This window comes from Saccopteryx leptura, chromosome 8, assembly GCF_036850995.1.
Source record: "Saccopteryx leptura isolate mSacLep1 chromosome 8, mSacLep1_pri_phased_curated, whole genome shotgun sequence".
Lineage (NCBI taxonomy): Eukaryota > Metazoa > Chordata > Mammalia > Chiroptera > Emballonuridae > Saccopteryx > Saccopteryx leptura.
Window position 1 is genome coordinate 37623477 of NC_089510.1, and position 20530 is coordinate 37644006.

The 20530-nt window shown below is 36.7% G+C and overlaps 1 protein-coding gene and 1 pseudogene across 3 annotated transcripts in view; one reads left to right on the forward strand and one right to left on the reverse strand.

Moving 5' to 3' along the window:
- Positions 1-20530, forward strand: part of DZIP3 (DAZ interacting zinc finger protein 3) — a 110057-nt gene that overhangs the window by 63619 nt on the left and 25908 nt on the right. For 2 of the 3 annotated variants that reach the window (XM_066346781.1, XM_066346780.1), the window contains exons 13-22: positions 127-203; positions 1825-2442; positions 4687-4719; positions 5759-5928; positions 6838-6882; positions 9373-9423; positions 9884-9909; positions 12181-12346; positions 14400-14495; positions 14643-14770. In XM_066346781.1, the coding sequence (XP_066202878.1) occupies positions 127-203; positions 1825-2442; positions 4687-4719; positions 5759-5928; positions 6838-6882; positions 9373-9423; positions 9884-9909; positions 12181-12346; positions 14400-14495; positions 14643-14770 (1410 nt within the window). The remainder of the gene's footprint in view (positions 1-126; positions 204-1824; positions 2443-4686; positions 4720-5758; positions 5929-6837; positions 6883-9372; positions 9424-9883; positions 9910-12180; positions 12347-14399; positions 14496-14642; positions 14771-20530) is intronic. The other variant, XM_066346782.1, reaches the window with a different exon arrangement.
- LOC136380254 (small nucleolar RNA SNORA51) lies at positions 6362-6485 on the reverse strand (annotated as a pseudogene).

Genomic DNA, 20530 nt, shown 5'->3' on the forward strand with positions numbered 1-20530 from the left:
CATTTTTCTCTTTTGCTTTTAAATTATTTCTAGGAAGAGGAGACTAAAAGACTTACTTAGCTATGCTGACACCAGAAATCTTGACTGACTTTGGTATTGACTGTAACAATTTTTTTCCACTTGCAGTTATAAAAAATTGATGTCTCTGAAAATAACTGATACTGATGTGAAACCGAAGATCAATATAAAATTTAATACAAAAGGTATTATTTTATTTTTCTATGCCTCCTGTTGAGAAGTGTGTTGAAGATTTTGACTTACTCTGTCGTTTATCATGCCATTAACAACCATGTATTTTTTGTCACTCACTGGGCTTAGATTTACACTAGCAAGCATCTTTTGGTGTAGGCTAGAATTCATGGACAGAAAGATCAGCAGGTATAAGGAAGGGGCATTGGTCTCTACAGAGATGTTTGCTGGCCTAGTGCATAGCTGTGACTTCACAGTGAGATTTGGCTTCAGCAGGTTCCCTTCCAACCCCTGCTTCCTTGTCCCGTTCCCTGTTGATAGAGAAACATGGAAAGAATGAACATTTGGGGCTAAGACCACATAGTCTAAACCTAGTTACCAGCTGTTTAGGAGTGTGTTCTAGTAAATGCCAGCTGCTCAGCACTTGGAGAACCCAAGGGCTCCTGGTCCCATGTAAGAATAGTTTGATGGCATTCCTTCTTGCTAAGGGGAATGGATGTCCCTGATCCCAGCCAGTTCTTTATCTGGCAACCCAAAGAAACCCGTGTGAGTCATTTGCTTTGAACCTTGCTTCCTCCACAGTGTATGTCAAGTATATCAAGCAAGCATAATAATTTAAATTCTCTTGAAACACAGAATCATGAACTATAAAATAATAAAGCTGCATTTTATGATAAACATATTTTTATATTCATACATATACCATCATATACCACATTCTTACTACTTTCTAATTCATCTTAGTTTACTTTCCTTCAGTGGAAGTGCCACTGACCCAGAAAAATGCCAAACAGTTCGATCTCATGCCTTATTCCATTTCATTGATGAAATACCCACTTAATCATTGCTGTCTTTTTTGAGAAAGTAGGAACATGTCATCACGGAAGTGTGTCTCAAGACTTTAATAGCTATTTAAGTCAACTGGTGATTTTGTTCAAACGTTAGGTGCCAATTCAGTAGCCCTGGGCGGGGGCCTGGTACTCTCCTTTCCCAACAGGCTCCCCTGTGGATGCTGATGCTGCCAGCCCATGGCCTGCACTTTGCATAGCAAGGCATTCTATCATTTTATGTTTCTTGATACAGTTGTGTTGTCTAATATGGTGCCACTAGACGCCATATTTAAATTTAAATTAATTAAAATTAGATAAAATTTCAAACTCAGTTCCTTTGTCAGACAAGCAACATTTTTAGTGTTCAGTGGCTAGTGGACAGTGCAAATCTAAAACATTTTCTTAAGTTCTGTTGGACAGTGCTGATTAAGATGAAATATAATTGCCTAAGTAAAGTATAATTAAACTCTGCCCATTACTGTTCTTAACAGTCTTCAGAATTGAAAGCCATTTGGTTGCCAAAGTTCATTTACTTGAACAAAACCCTGGATGCTTGAAAGGCTTCTGTAGTGATTAGTTTTTGTGATTACTTTTGCTTGGGGACATAGTGTTTTTGTTTTGAATTTTTGTCAGCTAGACAGATAGCAGCATGCGTATTGAGCACTGGCTATGGCAAAACAGTGTACTGTACTTCATTCTTTTGTAGTAGTCCCTGTTCTGTGGGAGCTTAGCATGCAATGTGGGAGACCACAGGGAAAAATAGCATTAATGTGGAATGTTTTCATTTCTCAAAATTCATTTTCAGATGAAATGCCTATCTTCAAACTTGATTATAATTATTTCTATCATCTGCTTCATATAATTATTATTTCTGGTACTGACATTGTCCGGCAAATATTTGACGAGGCTCTGCCACCCCCTCTTTTGAAAAAAGAGCTTCTTATTCACAAGAATGTGTTGGAACCCTACTACAATCATCTTTGGACTAATCACCCTTTGGGTGGAGCATGGCATCTTCTTTATCCCCCAAACAAGGAACTACCACAGTCCAAACAGTTTGACTTACACCTCTTATTAGCTCTCATAAAACATTTGAATGTATTCCCTGCGCCCAAGAAAGGCTGGAATATGGAACCACCATCTTCTGATCTCTCTAAGTCTGCAGACATCCTGAGGCTGTGCAAGTACAGGGATATCCTCCTTAGTGAGATTTTGGTGAATGGTCTCACTGAGTCACAGTTCAATTCAATTTGGAAAAAAGTTTCAGATACTCTTCTGCGCCTTGGGATGAAGCAAGAGGATATTGACAAAGTGAAGGAGAATCCCATTGAGAATATCTCCCTTGATTACCATCAGCTGTCTATCTACCTAGGCATACCAGTACCAGATATCATCCAGAGGATGTTATCCTGTTATCAACAAGGTACAGAATCATTATTTACTTCAGCCAGTAAACCTTAATTGAGTGTCTGCTATGTACCAGACACAGTGCTAAGGACAGGAATCTCAGTGAGCTGATATTCTTGGGAGAATAGACTCACCAAGAAGCTAATCAAGATTAATAGTGCCAGAGATGTTCCAGAATACTGTGGCAAATCCTAGCCTAAGAGAGTGAAAAAAATTTTTCCTGGAGAATATAATATTTAAGGAATTCCGAAATTACATGTAAAAGGTAGCCAAGTGAGAAGATGGAGAAGAATGTTTCAGAAGGAATCAAGAACAAGGGTATAGAAACGTAAAAATACAATGCAGGAGACTAAAAGTTTGTCCTTAAAGTAGATTATTAAGTCTTACAGAGAATAAAGTAGGGGAGCATTCAAAGAGAGAATACATTCAAGAGGTTTTCTCTTACCATGTTGAGGGGTTTGGATTATCAGAAAGGAATTGTTGAAGATTTGTAAGTAGAGGAGTTTTAACACTTTTACAAAATTAAGGATGCCTGCCTACCACCATGAGATACTGGTACTGTGTGTTGCAAGGATACCCTCTTAGACATCATGGGTGTGTTTGTCTCCTCCTTTCCAGCAGAATCTTGATGTTTATTAGTTTGGCAGCTACCCTGTGGCCATGGGTAATTAAAAAAATAGCTAACATTTATGCATATACCTAAGGTCAGCAGTGGCCATTCTCAGGCACTGTACTGATGTGGAAAAGACTTCAGACCTCCTCTCCCACATGCTGAGAGAGCCTCTCCGCTGTCATCACGGGAAGTGGAGTTCAAGGCACATCCGCATCCCTGAGACCCTTGGACTATTCTGGGTGACTCTTCCTGATCCCAGGTTATTAGTTGTGCTACCTAATGAGCAAGTGATGACCACACTGATGCTATTTAAATGTTCAGCTTCCCAGTTTTCTAGTAATTGACCAGGTCTGGATATTTTTCAGAGATGATTGCTAGCTTCTCTCCCATTCTGCTAAGACCCTGGGATACCATTGTGTTTTCCTGCTTACTCTTTAAGAGCTTTCCTTGAGAATAAAAGAATGTGAAGTTTGATGATGTAAGAAAATCAGGCAAGGACCCTTGACTGATAAATTATAGGGTTTTTTTTTTAATATACATTCACTCTATTAAGATTTTAAATAACAAAAAGTCACAAGAAAAGTAATATTTGGGAAAGTGCTTTGAGCACTAAATAAATTCAAGGCATTTCAAGAATTCTCATTTATGTTTTGTTTTGTTTTTCTTTTTTTTTTTCTGAAGCTGGAAACAGGGAGAGACAGTCAGACAAACTCCCGCATGCGCCCGACCGGGATCCACCCGGCACGCCCACCAGGGGCGACGCTCTGCCCACCAGGGGGCGATGCTCTGCCCATCCTGGGCGTCGCCATGTTGCGACCAGAGCCACTCTAGCGCCTGGGGCAGAGGCCACAGAGCCATCCCCAGCGCCCGGGCCATCTTTGCTCCAATGGAGCCTTGGCTGCGGGAGGGGAAGAGAGAGACAGAGAGGGAAAGCGCGGCGGAGGGGTGGAGAAGCAGATGGGCGCTTCTCCTGTGTGCCCTGGCCGGGAATCGAACCCGGGTCCTCCGCACGCTAGGCCGACGCTCTACCGCTGAGCCAACCGGCCAGGGCTCAAGAATTCTCATTTAGATAGTCTGAAGAGCTTATTGGTCAGATCCCTTTAATAGAGACTTTCCTAGCATCGTATACCTCTTTCCTAGGAGTTACTATTGTTGCAGTTTTCATTTGTGTATCTGATTATTTTTATATTCATTGTCTCCTTAAATCTTTATGAAGGTTGTCTTTTTTTATGTACCATTTAATCTCTAGAGCCTGATACAATATTCCTGGGTAAGGAGAAGGGAGTGCTTATCAGGATAATATTGCTTTAAAAAGTCTCAAACTTCCAGTGGAAGTTATAATTGGCTATTAAATACTTCATGACCTTAGACTTTATAAATCATAACAATCTGCTGCTTCATTTAAGGTACTATCTATCAAGAACTATCAAAAATTTTGTTGACTTTTCTTTCTTTAGTCATGGGTTTATAAGCTTTATGTTTTAACTGAAGATCATGCCTTGTTTAAACTGGATTCATGAATGAAGCCGATTATTTTTATAAAATACTTGGTGCAATATAAAAATATTCTGGCTTAGTCCCAGTCATATATTTGTTGATTGCATTTGCAATTGCATGTCTAAAACTTTTTTTTTTAATGTATCATAGGAATTGCTCTACAGTCAATAACCAGCAGTCAATGTAAGTATGTTAACAAAATGACAAGTGACCTTTCAATTTGGGATAGCTGAGGGATCACTGTAAGAGTCTTCTTGGTCAGATAATAAACTATATAATAAACTGTAACTTTTCCAGGCTTGAAAAGCATGGCAAATAACTACTGGTCAGCTGAATCTAGTTTCAGCTTTTTTACTCTCCCTTGGTCTTAGTACTTGTCACCCAGAGATTACCCAAGCATAGTATTTAACCTTTTGAAACACAGGACACTGCAACAGGCAAAAGGGCCTCTCTGCTTGCTTTACCTGTTCATGTAGGCTACTGTTAGCTTATGTAGCTTTTCACTATCAATTGTTAAAGCTATATTCTTTTTTGCTGGATGGTGTGTTGCTAAATTTTTTTATTTTCATTTTTGTGCTGTTGTTTTTTTAATGTAATTATATTGCACAATTTAAATTTTTCTTAAGAAAACGGTACCAGGGGTTTGGTTTGGAGTAAAATTATACTTGTTAGTATAGTGAGTTTTGTTTGGACCATCTGTGACCATTCAGGTCAAGTTCATAAGTTTTGAGATTGAATCTCTAGGGCAGTATCAAGGAGTAGGGTGTCAAGAGGCCACACAATAAGGAGCTGATAACCTTTCAAACCCTTTGATTATGAAAAAGAAGGAAATAGGGTGAAAAATAGACCTTCTAGCTTTCTCTATTATTTTATGTCCTAAAATAATTCTACTTACAGTAGTAATAAGGTCAATGTCAGGATATTCAAAAACTTAACAGAGTCAACTTAAGTTCTAGAATATTTAAGATATAAGAGTTTACTTAAGATAACAGTTAAGTATCTTAGCATTTGGGTTCATACTCATTGATTCAGGCTAGTATATATATTATATGGTCATTGATAAATGGACATTTTATTTTCATTTGGTAATTGAACAAAGTAAAATGTCTTCTATTTTTATTTCTGGAATGGTGTTTTCTTGGGGTAAATATATTTATAATAATAGTATTAAGATGCTAACTGCATACATCCAAATTTTGAGTATTTTGTCTTTAATATTTAGGTATTGGAACAGACGAATTACAGAATGAGGAAGAAGAACTAAGTCCACCTCTCATGGAATACAATATAAATGTGACATCAAACCCTGAAATACATTTAGCAGAAATGAATAAAGATGGGGCATCGATACCCAGTGAATCTTCAACAGAATCTATCAAAGATCTCCAGGAAGTATAAGCTCTCGTTAATATTTGAATTAGAAGTACTTAATAATCAGGGCCTTTACTTTGTTGTACGAACAACAGTCTTAGTTTATATTTATCATAGTGTTCACACAAAGCTTAAATTGGAATAGTTCCTTCCCCAGTACTTCATTCCATAATGTTTACTGCCTTAACCATTAATTTTGCCAACATTTATTGAATATTTATTATGTGCCAGGCACTATGTAGACCTTTGAACATGTTTCTTTATTCTGATAGATGAGAGGTTAATAGAAAGTAGAAGAAAGCATAGTGGGGAGTAGAAGGAGAGAGAAAGGAGGAAAAACAAGGATATTTTAACACCATTTGCACAGAAGTAGGGTTAAAATCATTCAAGATGGAATTTCTGTATTTCTTTTTTCTTTTCTTTTTTCTTTTTTTTCTTTTTTTTTTCCCGAACCCCATGTCCCCCCATTCACAATACAGACCAGGCAAAGGGCCAGGGCTGAGGTGTAGATGGGTGGGTTTACTCTGCCTCCTCTTTCTGTATTTCTTTATAGATAAGTGATAAGTTACTATTAGTCACTAAATTCTTCCTAGACTTAATTTTTCACATTATGGACCTGAATATGTTGACTTTTTAAAAGTGCCTCCTCCTCTCTTACTCATGCATGCACGTATGGAAATGAGGATTTATGAGTTTTCTTCAGTGGCCTACTCATTGGTGTTATGTGTTGTTCCATTATACATCAGTGGTTTTTTTTAAAGAGCAGAAAACATTAAAGTGAACATTTTCCATAGAGTCTAGAAAGAAAATATGATCTAAAATACTAGAAAATAAATCATTTCAGTGGTTAGAGGAAATATATTTTGCAAAATAGTTCATTAATTCAGTTTGATTTCATATTAAATAAATATATATATTTTTACCTATCAGGTTAAGAATAAACCAAAGAAAAAGAAAAAGACTAAGAATAAAAAGGTAAGAGACTATATTAGCATTGTAATGGAGGGATGTTTAATAATTTAACATTCATGTAATATATGGATTCACTGTTAGAACTTACAATTAATCTAAATAGACATATAGCACAAATGGCTTAAAAAATGTCAATAGCTTATTAAATACATGATTATAGAGAAGTTATGTGTGTTAGATCCTGAATGACTAAAACTTACAGTGTGCTTACTTTACTTCCCTAAATCATAATTCGTACATTTAAATGTACATATAAGAAACAAAATTAGTCACTTAGAAATTCTATTATTTTTTGCATACTGCTTTCATTTTTAAAATGCCTGCTCAGTGTTTTAAAAACATTTTCTCCTATTCTACTTATATGTTCAGAAACAGTTTTAAAACCTTAAAAAAATCTTGATTTTTTTTTTGTTTCTAAGAGTCTGCCAACAATGCAATAATATGCAAAAATGGTACAAATTTAAAAAAAAACTTCTTTTATGCCTCTGCTTTGTTTTTGTTTTTTTTGCCATTTGAAAAATGAACAAGTTACTTAACTGTAGCACAGTTTTGCAAGAAGTTTTTTAATTGCTTGCTGCAAATTACAAGGGAAAGTCAGGAGTCATCATGGGAGGACTTAATGTTTTTTAAATTCAGACTTTATTTTCAAATTAAAATTAAACAGGAAAAAAACTGGAAATAAATGTAAACACCATTTAAAATTCATACTCTAGTAATATTAATTTTTTTTTTAAATGTCAATAACTGTCTTGGAATTTTTTTTAGCACCTTAACTTTCTTTTCATATATTTTAGTTAAAAGAAGTTGAGATCCTTTGACTATAAGATAATTTTATCAAGATAAAATTTGGACATTACAAGAGAAATCTCACATCTTTTATCTAAATTTTCAAGTAAAGTACCTAAAAATGCTGAAATTTTTGCATATGATTATTTTATACAGAATAATCCTATTCATATACTCAATTGTTGTTATTTTAAGTGTAAAGAATTGTCTACTTTTTGTATAAGCAACCAGTCATAAAAATTAAGTCAATCCAATTCTCTACTCAGAAATTCTCATAAAAAGTTGTAACATACAGGAATTTGCTTATGTGAATAGATTGAGGACAGAGCCACTCTACGTGAAGTTGTGTCCTCTGTTAATCTGTTTTCTGACATTTCCACCTAATGTTGTTAAAGCCCTAAAAACACCTAGAGACTCACTGGAAGAATGTGATAAAAAAAGTAAAATTTGTGTAGCAGATACAATACAGATAACTTTTAACTAGTACATAAAAGACTTTGTAGCTACTCTTTATGCTCTGTTTCTTCAGTTAGGAATTTAGAATTTAGCTTCTAATATATTCAAATAGCTCTTTGGGGTCAATTAGAGTATTCATTACTCATATATTACCTACCCTTCTGTGAAGAGTATTAATTACTCTTACTCTGCTCCTACTCCCACCCCAGGGCAGTTGAGGGTTAGGAACAGAATAGAGAAGTAAAGCACATGGCAGAAGAATAGAAGATTTCGTGATGAAGTTTGGTGATAAAAAGAAACATGGCAAGAAATAAATTAAGTCCTTCAAATTGGATGTCCTCTGTAACGAAGGGAAGTTGCTGAGATACATCTAAGAAGACAGACTGATACATGCAGTGGCATGAAGTGTCATGGAAAGAGCTAAAAAGGAGTTTCAGAAATGCTAATCAGCTATGCTAGATATGTTCATTATAAACAACTAAAGGTCTCTAACTGAATTACTCAGGTACACTGGAATCAAGGCAGGGGTTCATAATTGTAGAATCATACTGGCACTGGACATTGATCAGACACTGAGACACAAGAATTCTCTTAGTGTGCCAACAATAAAGCCAGACAGATTTGTAAGTACATTGGGGAATCTGCAGGGAAAGTGTCTGAAGTTTCTTGTAAATGAGGTGGTAGAAATTAATACTCTATCTTATGTAAGAGTAATTAATAGTCTTAATGGAAAGGTAATACATGAATAACTAATACTCTTAACTTGTGTTAAGTGTCTTTGATTTTGCCTTTATTATGTTGCCTTTATAATTCTGTTTTAATGAATGTAAAATTTAGGGCTTTTTAACATTTTCTGCCAATTGTGATTTCCCTAACATTTCTTTTTTTACGATTTTAATATATAAATCTGCTTTTGTACGTGTCGATTTTCAAGGACTCTCATATTTAATACAGGATTCCGTAAATGAGAATCCCATCTGCCCTCTCCCAAGATATACCAATAGGTACAACTCAGCCCCACTACTCACGTTCAGTATCTGAATCAATGATTTTCAAGTGTGTATCATTACTCGACAGTAGATTACATAATCAGTTTCATGGGTAACAACTACCATTTTTAAAAAGTCAATAGAATTAGTAGGAATAAAAAAATTTCCCGAGTTCATAACTTATTGTTTTAGTCAGCTTGGACTGCTATTCTAAACTACGATAGACTGGGTGGCTTAAACAACAAACATTTATTTTCCACAGCTCTGGAGGCCGGAAAGTCCAAGCTCAAGTTGCCAGCAGATTCAGTGTCCGGTGAGGGCCCTCATCTTAATTTGCGGACGGGTACCTTCTTGCTCTGTCATACCACGGCGGAGAGAGAGAGAGAGCTAGCTCACTGGGCTTTTTATAAGGGCACTAATTCTACTATGAGGACTCCACAGCATCGTCTTAACATAATTACCTCCCAATAGCCCTACCTCCAGTTACCATCACTTTGGGAGGGTTAGGGTTTCACTGTATGAATTTAGGGGAGGGGACACAAATATGCAATTCATAACATATAATATGGGTAAGGTTTATTTTATGGAACTTCTATTTTTTATATTTATATATGAAAATACTTATGTTAGTGCATTTATATTATTATGTAAAATATATATATTTCTTATTATGGTTATGGTCAAAAAAGTTTGAGAAATGCTGACCTACATAGATCACTGTGCTTTATTGAACTGGTCAATGTAGATTATTAATTCTTGATGCTGTTTTTCAGAATAAGGAGTTAAAAGAAGAGCAAGTGTAAGTATTCATTTATTGTTAAATTTTCCTTAGTACTTTGAAAATGTGCTTTGCCAGTATGACACAGCCTTGCCTTGGGAAGTGTTCTCATTAAGAGAAGAAAGGACAGTTCCACAGTTCCTTATCTTAATAAGTTGTCACCTTTTATACAAAGTGACAAAAAGTTAAATTTTCATTTATTTTGGTAGAATAGAATCTCTTACCATTTTTCTATAAGGCTGCTGAAGAGTCATTCAATGCCAACTGCTTGATTAGAGGACTAATTTGGGTCCAACAAAAAATAATACAGTCTAGATTTTTTTTACACTCACCAAAGAGTTTGTTAATTGAGATTAGTAGCTTTACACTCTGAGAATAGAAGTTATCTTTAAATTGGTAACAAGAGCATATATACTTTGTTAACTTTAAAGCCATCACTTATAGTTGATATTTTCTCATTGATAATTGATATGATCCCCTTGACTAGCTCATCATCCAAGATGGGTTTTCATTTTCTCTGTCGAGCAAGCCCCTACAGCAGTGATTTTCAACTGGTATACCGCGAGACTTTTTAAAACAGGCAGTACCAGACTATTTAGTCAATGGCTCTTACCTCTTTTCTCTTAGATTGCCAAATGAAAAAATGACAACAGCCAACACAACGGTAGTTGTCCAGTGTGAATGAATAAAAATTATAGCTATTTTTTTTGTCAGATTGGCAAAAATGTATTTTTCGGTGTGCCACAGAATTTTAGTATTAGTTTATGTGTCATGAGATGAATAAGGTTGAAAATTAATGCCCGAAAGCAAGTTTTTTTTGGTGTTTTTGTTTGTTTGTTTTGTTTTTTTAGGCTATATCTAAATGCCATAAAAATAACTTAAGAATGAAATAGTGTCATCAATCATTTTGCTCATTGCCTACAGCGTAGACCCGAACCTATATGATCATTAAGTCACCCAGGGAGCTTTGTTTTTAAATGAGAATTTTCAAATATACACAGAAGTAAAGAAAATAATGTATCTATATGTAGCACATCTATCTATCATCCTGATTCAACAATTATCACTATTTTTCCACATTTGCCTCATTCTTCCCTTAACATTTTGTTCCTTGTTAAAAGGTTTTCAACCCCTAAATTTATGTAATTTAACTTCTACATGTTTCAGTTTGCATCTCTTAGTAATACGAACATTTTCCTATATTACCACAGCCCTACCAATCATACTTTAAAAATTTAAGAGTAATCTCCTGGAGCTCTTCAAAATACGAATTCATGTATATTTTTATAGTTTTTAAGGTACCTGGAAAAATGTGATTTTTGAAAAAGTTCTTCAGGTAATTTGGAAAATTAATTTAGTTTGGGAACCAGTGGGATACATAAACAGCTGATTTCACTGGACTTTCCAAAATGTTTGAATCATTCTAGAATACCTCAATGATACCCAAGAAGTGTTTTATAGTGTTTTACATGTTATTCTACAAAAATTAGATGTCAATGTTTCTAGGTCTTGGTGGTATTACTACTAAAAGAAGTAACAATACTTTCTAGAGTTACCTTTATTTCTATTCACTGATAAAATCAAGACATTTATATCATTCTTTAAGTAAAAGTACTATTTTTTGTTACCGTTCAGTGAGACTAGGAAGGAAGTTTATAGCTGCTAAATAGTAGGCCAACTGAAAGAATAGTAGTATGCATTCACCCATTAGACATAGGTATAGAAATGGGCTAATTGCCACTGTACATATAGTATTTTCATTCTTTTTGCAGTGGTTCCTAGTGACTGAAATCCATCTTCTTACTACAGTTTTTTAAGGTCCTCTTTAAAAAGAAACCTTCATTTTAAAATATATACTGTGTTTGTTGCTATTTTCAGTCTTCTATTCAAATGTACACTGAACCTAAATGCTGAAGTTTATCAAACCAACGTACTTGTCAAGAATGTTGTGACGGAATAATATAGTAGATGTGGACATGCTTGTCAGTATTTTCTAAAGTAATTGATGTTAATAGTTACAGTTTGAAAAATGAACTTCACTGTCTCATAGTTCTTGAAAATACTGGGGTGAGCATAACAGATACTTTGATTGAGTGCTATTTCTAATATGCTAAAATTCATTGTGATCTTAAGAGAAATGCAGAGTGTGAGCACTGTCTAAACTTTCTTTGACCATGAGCCCTTCTGATACTGAGCATCTTATGAGACCAGTGCAATACTGATTTAGCACACAAGGCCTTAGATGGAAAACTGTACAATTCTAAACGATCGCTTTGATTGTCACTGCTATAGCCCAAACATGGTAGAAAAGGAAGAGCAGTTGAAGAAGGAGCAAGCCAGTCTGCACCCAGTCAGTAGTCTTATGAAAGATGATGCCAGTGATGTTCAAGAAGATTCTAGAACTGAAGACAAGTTCTATAGCCTGGATGAACTGCACATTCTGGACATGATAGAGCAGGTAGGCCCGATTGTAGAACGGGTAGCCCTGCCTTCCTTCTTCCAGAAATAATTGTTAACCTTTGTTTTCCCTGTGACTCTTTGAACAGCATGTTAGCCTAGCAGTGGTCGGCAAACTGCGGCTCGCGAGCCACATGCAGCTCTTTGGCCCCTTGAGCGTGGCTTTTCCACAAAATACCACGTGCAGGCGCTACCTCGATAAGGAATGTACCTACCTATATAGTTTAAGTTTTAAAATTTTGGCTCTCAAAAGAAATTTCAATCGTTGTACTGTTGATATTTGGCTCTGTTGACTCTGTTGACTAATGAGTTTGCTGACCATTGGAGTGGTTCATGCTGTGTTTGTAAGGAGAAAGAAAAAAACCAGGAAAGGCGGGAGAGAGGGATGGTGAAGGAAAAAAGAACTTTAGCAGCTAGAAACTTTTACATTAGCACCCAAGACATTTCCTGGCTTTAATTATTGGGCAGTTGATTTCAACTGTATCCCTTGCAAAGGATTCTCAGCTACCTCAGAAGAGGGAGCAAAACTAGCATAATCAATCACATTGGATTAAATATTATGAGAAAAATAATTTTCTAAAATAAAGCTACTTTCATTGTTTTTTAATTAAACCTGATTGTTACCATGAAATGTTTACAAAAAATATCAGTGTACAACAGTTTTTGGTTCCTTTCCTGGTAGTAGTAATTGCTGGGAACAAGATGCCTATATATGAAGGAATATGACTTAAGCACTCTACAGAAAGGTGGTTTCTTTTAACCACTTGATTTACCTACCCATGAGAATTCTGTATTGAGAATTTTATGATAACTTGTGCCATGGTTTAAATATAGTGATACAAAGTGTGTAGGAAATATCTGTTCTCCAAGGGTACAGTTAGCACAAATGAGTCCCTGGCTGATAGTACAACATTCATATAATTGTCACACCTTTTTTCACCTTTCCAATTATAATATTACAATGTGTATATTTTCATTGAAGTGAAACATTTTAAGCTTTCGATGTTACACTAAAGTTTAAATGTGAGGCCTTTGGTTTCATTCAATAGCCATGAAAATGATGAGAGCTTAAAAATAGAACAAAATGTCATGCACCTTTTGAAAATAAATTCATTTTACTCAGAAAACATTTAGCACCTGCTTTGTGTCAAGAGCTATGTGATGACATGGGCCCTGTGATCATAGTGCTTATAATACAGTGGAGAACTTGAATACTAAACAAAGATATATCATATAATAGTATTGTTTGGACAGTTAAGGCTCCTCCACTCACTGTGACCTTGTTAACTTAGTTTTATCATCTCCAAAATGGAACTAATCATTGCCTACTGCGTATGGATTTTTGCTTTGTTTTTTTATTTACAGTAAAAGCATTACCAAAAAATTCCTAAAAATGATAAGCATGCAGGTAATGGTACCCAATAGTAGTATCAGTAGACAGGTAACTATGGTATTTTGTGAATGCTGTAATTAGGGAAGAGGTTGGGTTTATCTAAACTAATCAGAAGAGATGTTTGCATTGACACCTATAAAGCACAAATAGGCGATAGATGGCAACTTTAAATATCCTTTAAATAACTAAAATATTAGTGCTTTTATTTTATTTATTTATTTTTTGTATTTTTCTGAAGCTGGAAACGGGGAGAGACAGTCAGACAGACTCCCGCATGCGCCCGACCGGGATCCACCCGGCACGCCCACCAGGGGCGATGCTCTGCCCACCAGGGGGCGATGCTCTGCCCCTCTGGGGCGTCGCTCTGCCGCGACCAGAGCCACTCTAGCGCCTGGGGCAGAGGCCAAGGAGCCATCCCCAGCGCCCAGGCCATCTTTGCTCCAATGGAGCCTTGGCTGAGGGAGGGGAAGAGAGAGACAGAGAAGAAGGAGGGGGCGAGGGTGGAGAAGCAAATGGGCGCTTCTTCTATGTGCCCTGGCCGGGAATCGAACCCGGGTCCCCCGCACACCAGGCCGACGCTCTACCGCTGAGCCAACCTGCCAGGGCTATTAGTGCTTTTATAAAAGGAAAATAAAATGTGCGTATTTCATTTGACCAATAGGGCTCACCCAGCACGGTCTCTGCAGAGTATGGGGAAACTGAGGAGGAGAAGCTGGCTCGACAACAGCAGCTTTATAAGTTGCACTGTCAGTGTGAAGTAAGTACTTTGCCTTCAGATCTGAGTCAAGTCAGAGGTAGTTCAAATGTTAGACTTAATGGTATCTTCCTTTTTTAAAGAAACCAATCCTTTTCTTTCAATTTCTGGTGACGGGCAGAATTAACTGAAATATTTTTCTTTGAGCAGGATTTCAAAAGACAGTTGAAAACAGTGACATTTCGGTCGCAAGAAAACCAAATTCATATTAAAAAGAGAGACAAAATCATCGCATCTCTTAACCAACAAGTGGCTTTTGGAATTAATAAGGTTTACAAGTAAGTACAACTCTTTTGATAACAAAATTCTGGATTTGCTCCATAGTGAATATTATCTTTAAAAGATAATCCCTACATAGCCACTAGGTGGCATTGTGACTGCACAGTAGGATCTGCCAACCACAGTTGCTTGAAAACCAGCTCTATTTTTGCCTTATGGCCAAACTGAGAAACAAGCGGCTGATCACTCTATATATCAAGCTCTTCATGTATTAGATGAACAAGTGTAACAATAATAGAACTTTATGAGAAAGATAATTGACTTTCAGATTACGACTCTAGTTTGTAAAAATGTGACCAATGATTGGCTGTCTTTTTATAGAATATAATAAATATATTCTTCAAAGACATCATGGGATCACTTGCATGATTTTTTTTTTTTATGCCGGTCCCTGAGTATTTGTTTTCTAAGCCCAAGAGATTGAAAATAAATCAAATTCTTGGAGACTCTTCTCACCCCTACCAAATTCATTTCTCTTACAATTTTAAGTATTAAAGGCCTAAGACTAAAAATTCTGACTTAATAGAGAAAAACAAGTCTCTTGCTTTATTTTTTTTTTCTAATAATCACTGCCTCCAATGAGTATCAGTTGAAAGAGTAATATAATTTATAACAAATTATTTTAATAAATAGTAGTACCACAAGACCCTGGTTGTCTCTGAAGTCTAATGTGAAATCTGTTGTAGTTCCTAGACGACTACTAATAGTAGACGAGTTCTAGGAAATACTTCAGAGTGAGGAGTCCAAAATATAAATACTAACGCTTAAATTGGAGAAATATTTGGCAGAGATTTAGATCTAAAATTTTCTCCTATGTATCATCTGACCTGAAGAGATTTTTAAGAACTAAATACCATATCTCTGACAACATAATATCAGTTGAAAATACTTTCAGGCTTGTCGCTGCTGGACTTAGAAAGATCCTTCAAATTCCGAAGGAGGTAAGTAACAAAGATTAGCTAAGGCAAACTAAGCTGGCTGAAATCACTTAGGAAGGATTCAAAACTTTGTCTTTTATCCTGGGAGATAATGACCAGTCCAGGAATATGTTATATAATATCAGAGGTCCTAAAAGTAACACCATCCATGCAGATGAGCTTCTTATCCCCTCTACTGCCTGGAAATATATGTCCCTTCTCAGCTCTGATAGCTGACCCAGACACCCTTATATGCTTGAGACTGAACAGATCATTTTCGGGGAAGCACATGTCTTCACTCAGTAAGCATTCAGTGTTGAACATTTACCAAATTAAGGACTACTTGTGTGGAGAAGAATTATGTAAGGCACATGTAAAGGATACCAAGACATGTCAGATATCAACTGGGAGCTAACAGAGAGCATAGATTACTATGAGGGAATTAAAATTGCATATAACTGCGGGATTTCAGTATGTAGTAGCTCCATTATAGTTGCAAGTCCCTCTTACAACTAAAATAACCTGCCTAGAGACTTCGGGACCTGAATGATACAGCAGTGAATGTTTCTTTTTGCCTCCCACATATCTTAGAGAGGGCCCCACCGAAACTTCCAACCTGTGCTGGCCAGTGTGCACGGGGAAAAATGCTCCAAGAGAAAAACCTGTTCCCTCTAGCCAAAGGCTCAGACAAAGGAAAATTTAACAACTAAAAACCTCCTTGGCACTATGCACCTACTCCAGCCCAATACCAATAGCACACACCACTCCTTGGAAGTAGGTAGTATGCTCTGGCAAAAGCAGATGGCAGAAATCAGATTCCTCTGTTGGGGCAGCAGTACTGAGCATGCATTTGATCTTCCAGTCTCCACCAGGAGACAGCAGGTACTGCTCCAATTCCTCTGCCACGATAGCATCAAAGTGGTCCAGCTGCAAGCAAAGCTTCTACCTCTACCCAGCACTAGTGAGACTTAACAAACTGATTGGAGGTGGGACTAGTCAGTGCTAGGTTTTATTGCTGCTCTTTCTATGAGGAGCTGAGTCTCCACCACTGGGACTAGTCCCCCCCTTCTTCTTCCTCCCCCCATGCCAGAGAGGCCCAACTGGGAGCTCCTGCCTCTCTCCACCCTACAGCAAGAACACAGTGTGAATCAGCGCTTAAACACTTCACCTGAAGTAGGAAAAGATCAATGGCAGTAGGCTATGTGTGCATATTATAAAACCTAGTACAACAACTAAGAAAGCTACTCAAACAGATAGTCAATAATACTAAGTCAAAATGGAATCCTAAAAAATGTTCAGAAAATCCACAAGAAAGTAAGAAAAGAGAAACAGGCAGAAAAAAACAAAACCAATAATGAAATGGCAACCTAATCACTAATATCAATATGATCCAATAATATGTTGTTTACAAGAAACTCACCTCAGTTTCAATCACATAGGTAGGTTGAAAGTGGAAGGATGGTAAAAGATATGTCATGTAAACATTAATCAAAATAATAGAAGCAGGAGTAGCTATGTTACCATATGGTAAAGTGGACTTGAGAGCAGAGGAAACTACTGTGTACAAAGAGGGACATTACTGATGATGAAAGGATCAAGCCACCAGGAAGACACAATAATCATGTACATACTGAAACAAAGTTATATGTTCAGAACAGTTGTATGTTCAAAGTACATGAAGCAAAACCTGAAAGAAATGGAAAAATGTATAATTATAGTTGCTGACTTCAACATCCTACTCTCAGCAATTTATAGAACCACTAGAAAGAAAATCAAGGGTATAGAAGATTTTTACAGTACCATCAACCAATAAGATCTCATAGATATTTTAGAACATTTCACCAGGTAACAGCAGATTCCGTATGCTTTCCAGAGTCCACAGGAAATATGCCAAAATAAACTATATCCTGGGCCATAAAACAAACCTCAAAAAATTTAAACGAAGCCTGACCAGGTGGTGGCACAGTGCATAGAGTGTTAGACTGGGATGTGGAGGGCCCAGGTTTGAAACCCTGAAGTTGCTGGCTTGAGCATGGGATCATAGTCATGACCCCATGGTTGCTGGCTTGAGCCCAAAGGTCGCTGCTTGAGCCCAAGACTGCTGGCTTGAGCAAGGGATCACTCGCTCTGCTGGAGCCCTCCAGTCAAGGCACATATGAAAAAACAATCACTGAACAACTAAGGAGCTGCAACCAAGAATTGATGCTTCTCATCTCTCTCCTTCCCTATCTGTCTGACCCTATCTGTCCATCTCTCTGACTCTCTGTCCAAAAAAAAAAAAATTAAAATATGTAAAGCATATGCTCGTGCTATATGGAATCAAACTTGAAAACATCAATGCCAAGATAATAGTTTAAGATCTCCAAACACTTGGAAACTATACAACACATATCCAATAAATCCAAGGGAAATAAAAATACATTGAACTGAGTTAACATGAAAATACAATATATCAGAATTTGTGGGACATAGCTGAAGCAGTTCTGAGAAGAACTAATGTGCACATTGGAGAAGGCAGAAGCCTCAACTGTATATAATATAAGCTTCTACCTCAAGAACACAGAAAAAGAAAAGCAAAATAACCCAAAACAAGCAGAAGGAAATAATAAAAATGAGAAATCATGAAATCTGAAACAAAACGAGTCAAGGATTAAATAAAGCTATTTTTTGAAAAGATTAATAAAATTGACAATCTTGTAGTAAAACTGACAAAAAGAGAAAAGACACTATTACCACCATCAGGAATGAAGCAGTGATATTGCTACATATACTTCAAACATCAGAGAACTCATGAGTGAAAAAACCCAATCCCCAAAGCTTATATAATGTCTGATTCCATTTTATTACATTCTTGAAATGACAAAACGATAAAAATGGAAAACAGATTACCCTGACTAGGTGGTGGCTCACTGAATAGAGTGTTGACCTGGGATGCTGAGGACCCAAGTTTGAAACCCTGAGGTTGCCAGCTTGAGCATGGGCTCATCTGGCTTGAGCACAGGGTCACCAGCTTGAGCGCAGGGTCACTGGCTTGAGCATGGGATTATAGACATGACCCCATGGTCACTAGCTTGAGCCCAATGGTTGCTAGCTTGAACCCCAAAGTTGCTGGCTTGAACCCCAAGGTCGCTGGCTTGAGCAAGGTGTCATTGGCTCAACTGGAGCCCCCTGGTCAAGGCATGTATGAGAAAGCAATCCATGAACAACTAAAGTGCCATGACTATGAGTTGATGCTTCTCATCTCTCTCCCTTCTTGTCTATCTCTCCATCTCTCTCTCTCTCTCTCTCTCTCTCTCTCTCTCTCTCTCTGGCTCTCGCTAAAAAAAAAAAAAAAAAAAAAAAAAAAAGAAAGCAGATTAGTGGTCCCAAAGTTACAAAGACGAGATGGGAGTAGAAGGGAAGTGAGTGTGGCTATAAAAGGGCAAAATGAGGGATCCTTGTGGTGATAAAATTATGCAGTATCTGAACTGTATCTCTCAACATCCTGATTATTTCACTGTCATTTTGCAGGAAGATTGGTAAAGGGTACATGGGGTCTTTTCGTATCATTTTTTTATACCTGCATGTGAATTTATGGTTATCTCCAAAAGTTGAACGTTTTAAACAGCACACCACTGTCACATGGAGCTGTACTTCATAGAGATCTTGTGAAGAGGAAGGCATAGTATTGAACATAGGTTAGGTAGATGAGATGGGAGAGAAGGCAGGGAAAAAACATGAGCACTCTGTGTTCTCATATAAGCTTTTGAGTCCTTTCTTTTTGTTTTTATTTAACTAACTTGATCATGTCCCCAAGAGTATGTGAGAAAAATATAAATAATCTTTATTTAATTGTAGAATGTTGATTTTTTTCATCTTAGGATATGGTGTTTAATATGAAACAACAAACAAAAAAAATGTTTTTCTTTTACCTAATTCAATGTCAGTCTTAAAATAAATGTTTGGGTAACTATTTGTTGATGGTAATCACAGGATTAACAAAGAAGATTTACATAAAAGTGACATTTTATACAAATTACAATTAGTACTTAATAAATGTTAAGAAACTGCTGTCAATAAAGTCCATATAATAAACTTAATAGCCAGCCAGAATAAGCTTGAGAACTTTAGATCTTTTAGAAAAGAACATCTCATTTTACCCTATCATGTTATTCATGAGAAAAAAAGGACCGAGGAGTTACAATGCCTGAACATAAAGACGGGTTCATGTCCAAGCTGGATGATAAGCACTGTGCAGACCTTATCCTGTTACTTACAAATCCGGGTCTTCTGAGTTCCCTGCCAGCGCTGCCAACTCTCACCACCCACTCTAAACTGGGCCTGGGAAGGAAGATGCCAGTTTTAGAAATCTTAAGACTTTTCAACTCTCTCCCCATTCTCCTGTATACTACATTAACAAAGCTTATATTTCTTACTATTTACTTGAGAATGTGACCTCTTTTGTATAAAAAGAGATCTAGCTTCTTTCATTGCATTTTCAGTCCAACAAAACATTAATTGGAAGTCTACAGCTTCTATTGAATGAGAAACTTAGAGTAGAGGTGAGTGGGTAGTCTCAGAAATCTAGTAGTGAGCAATCCAGCCCACAGTTCAAGTGATTGTTTTTAAGACTTTACTATCCCAATCATTTATATTAACCAATACTCTTGTGTATCTCAAGTGTCCCAACATATTAGAAACTTAAAAAGAAGTAGGCTTTTGCTATAAATCTTTTCACACTGAAGCAGATTAACAGGGGGATGTGAAAGCTTGCTTTGAAAAGATATACAGCAGCACAAGGGGAGGAACACTACAAAGAGCATGTGAATGTGTGTTAGCCAAAACTATTTGCATTTTTCTTAA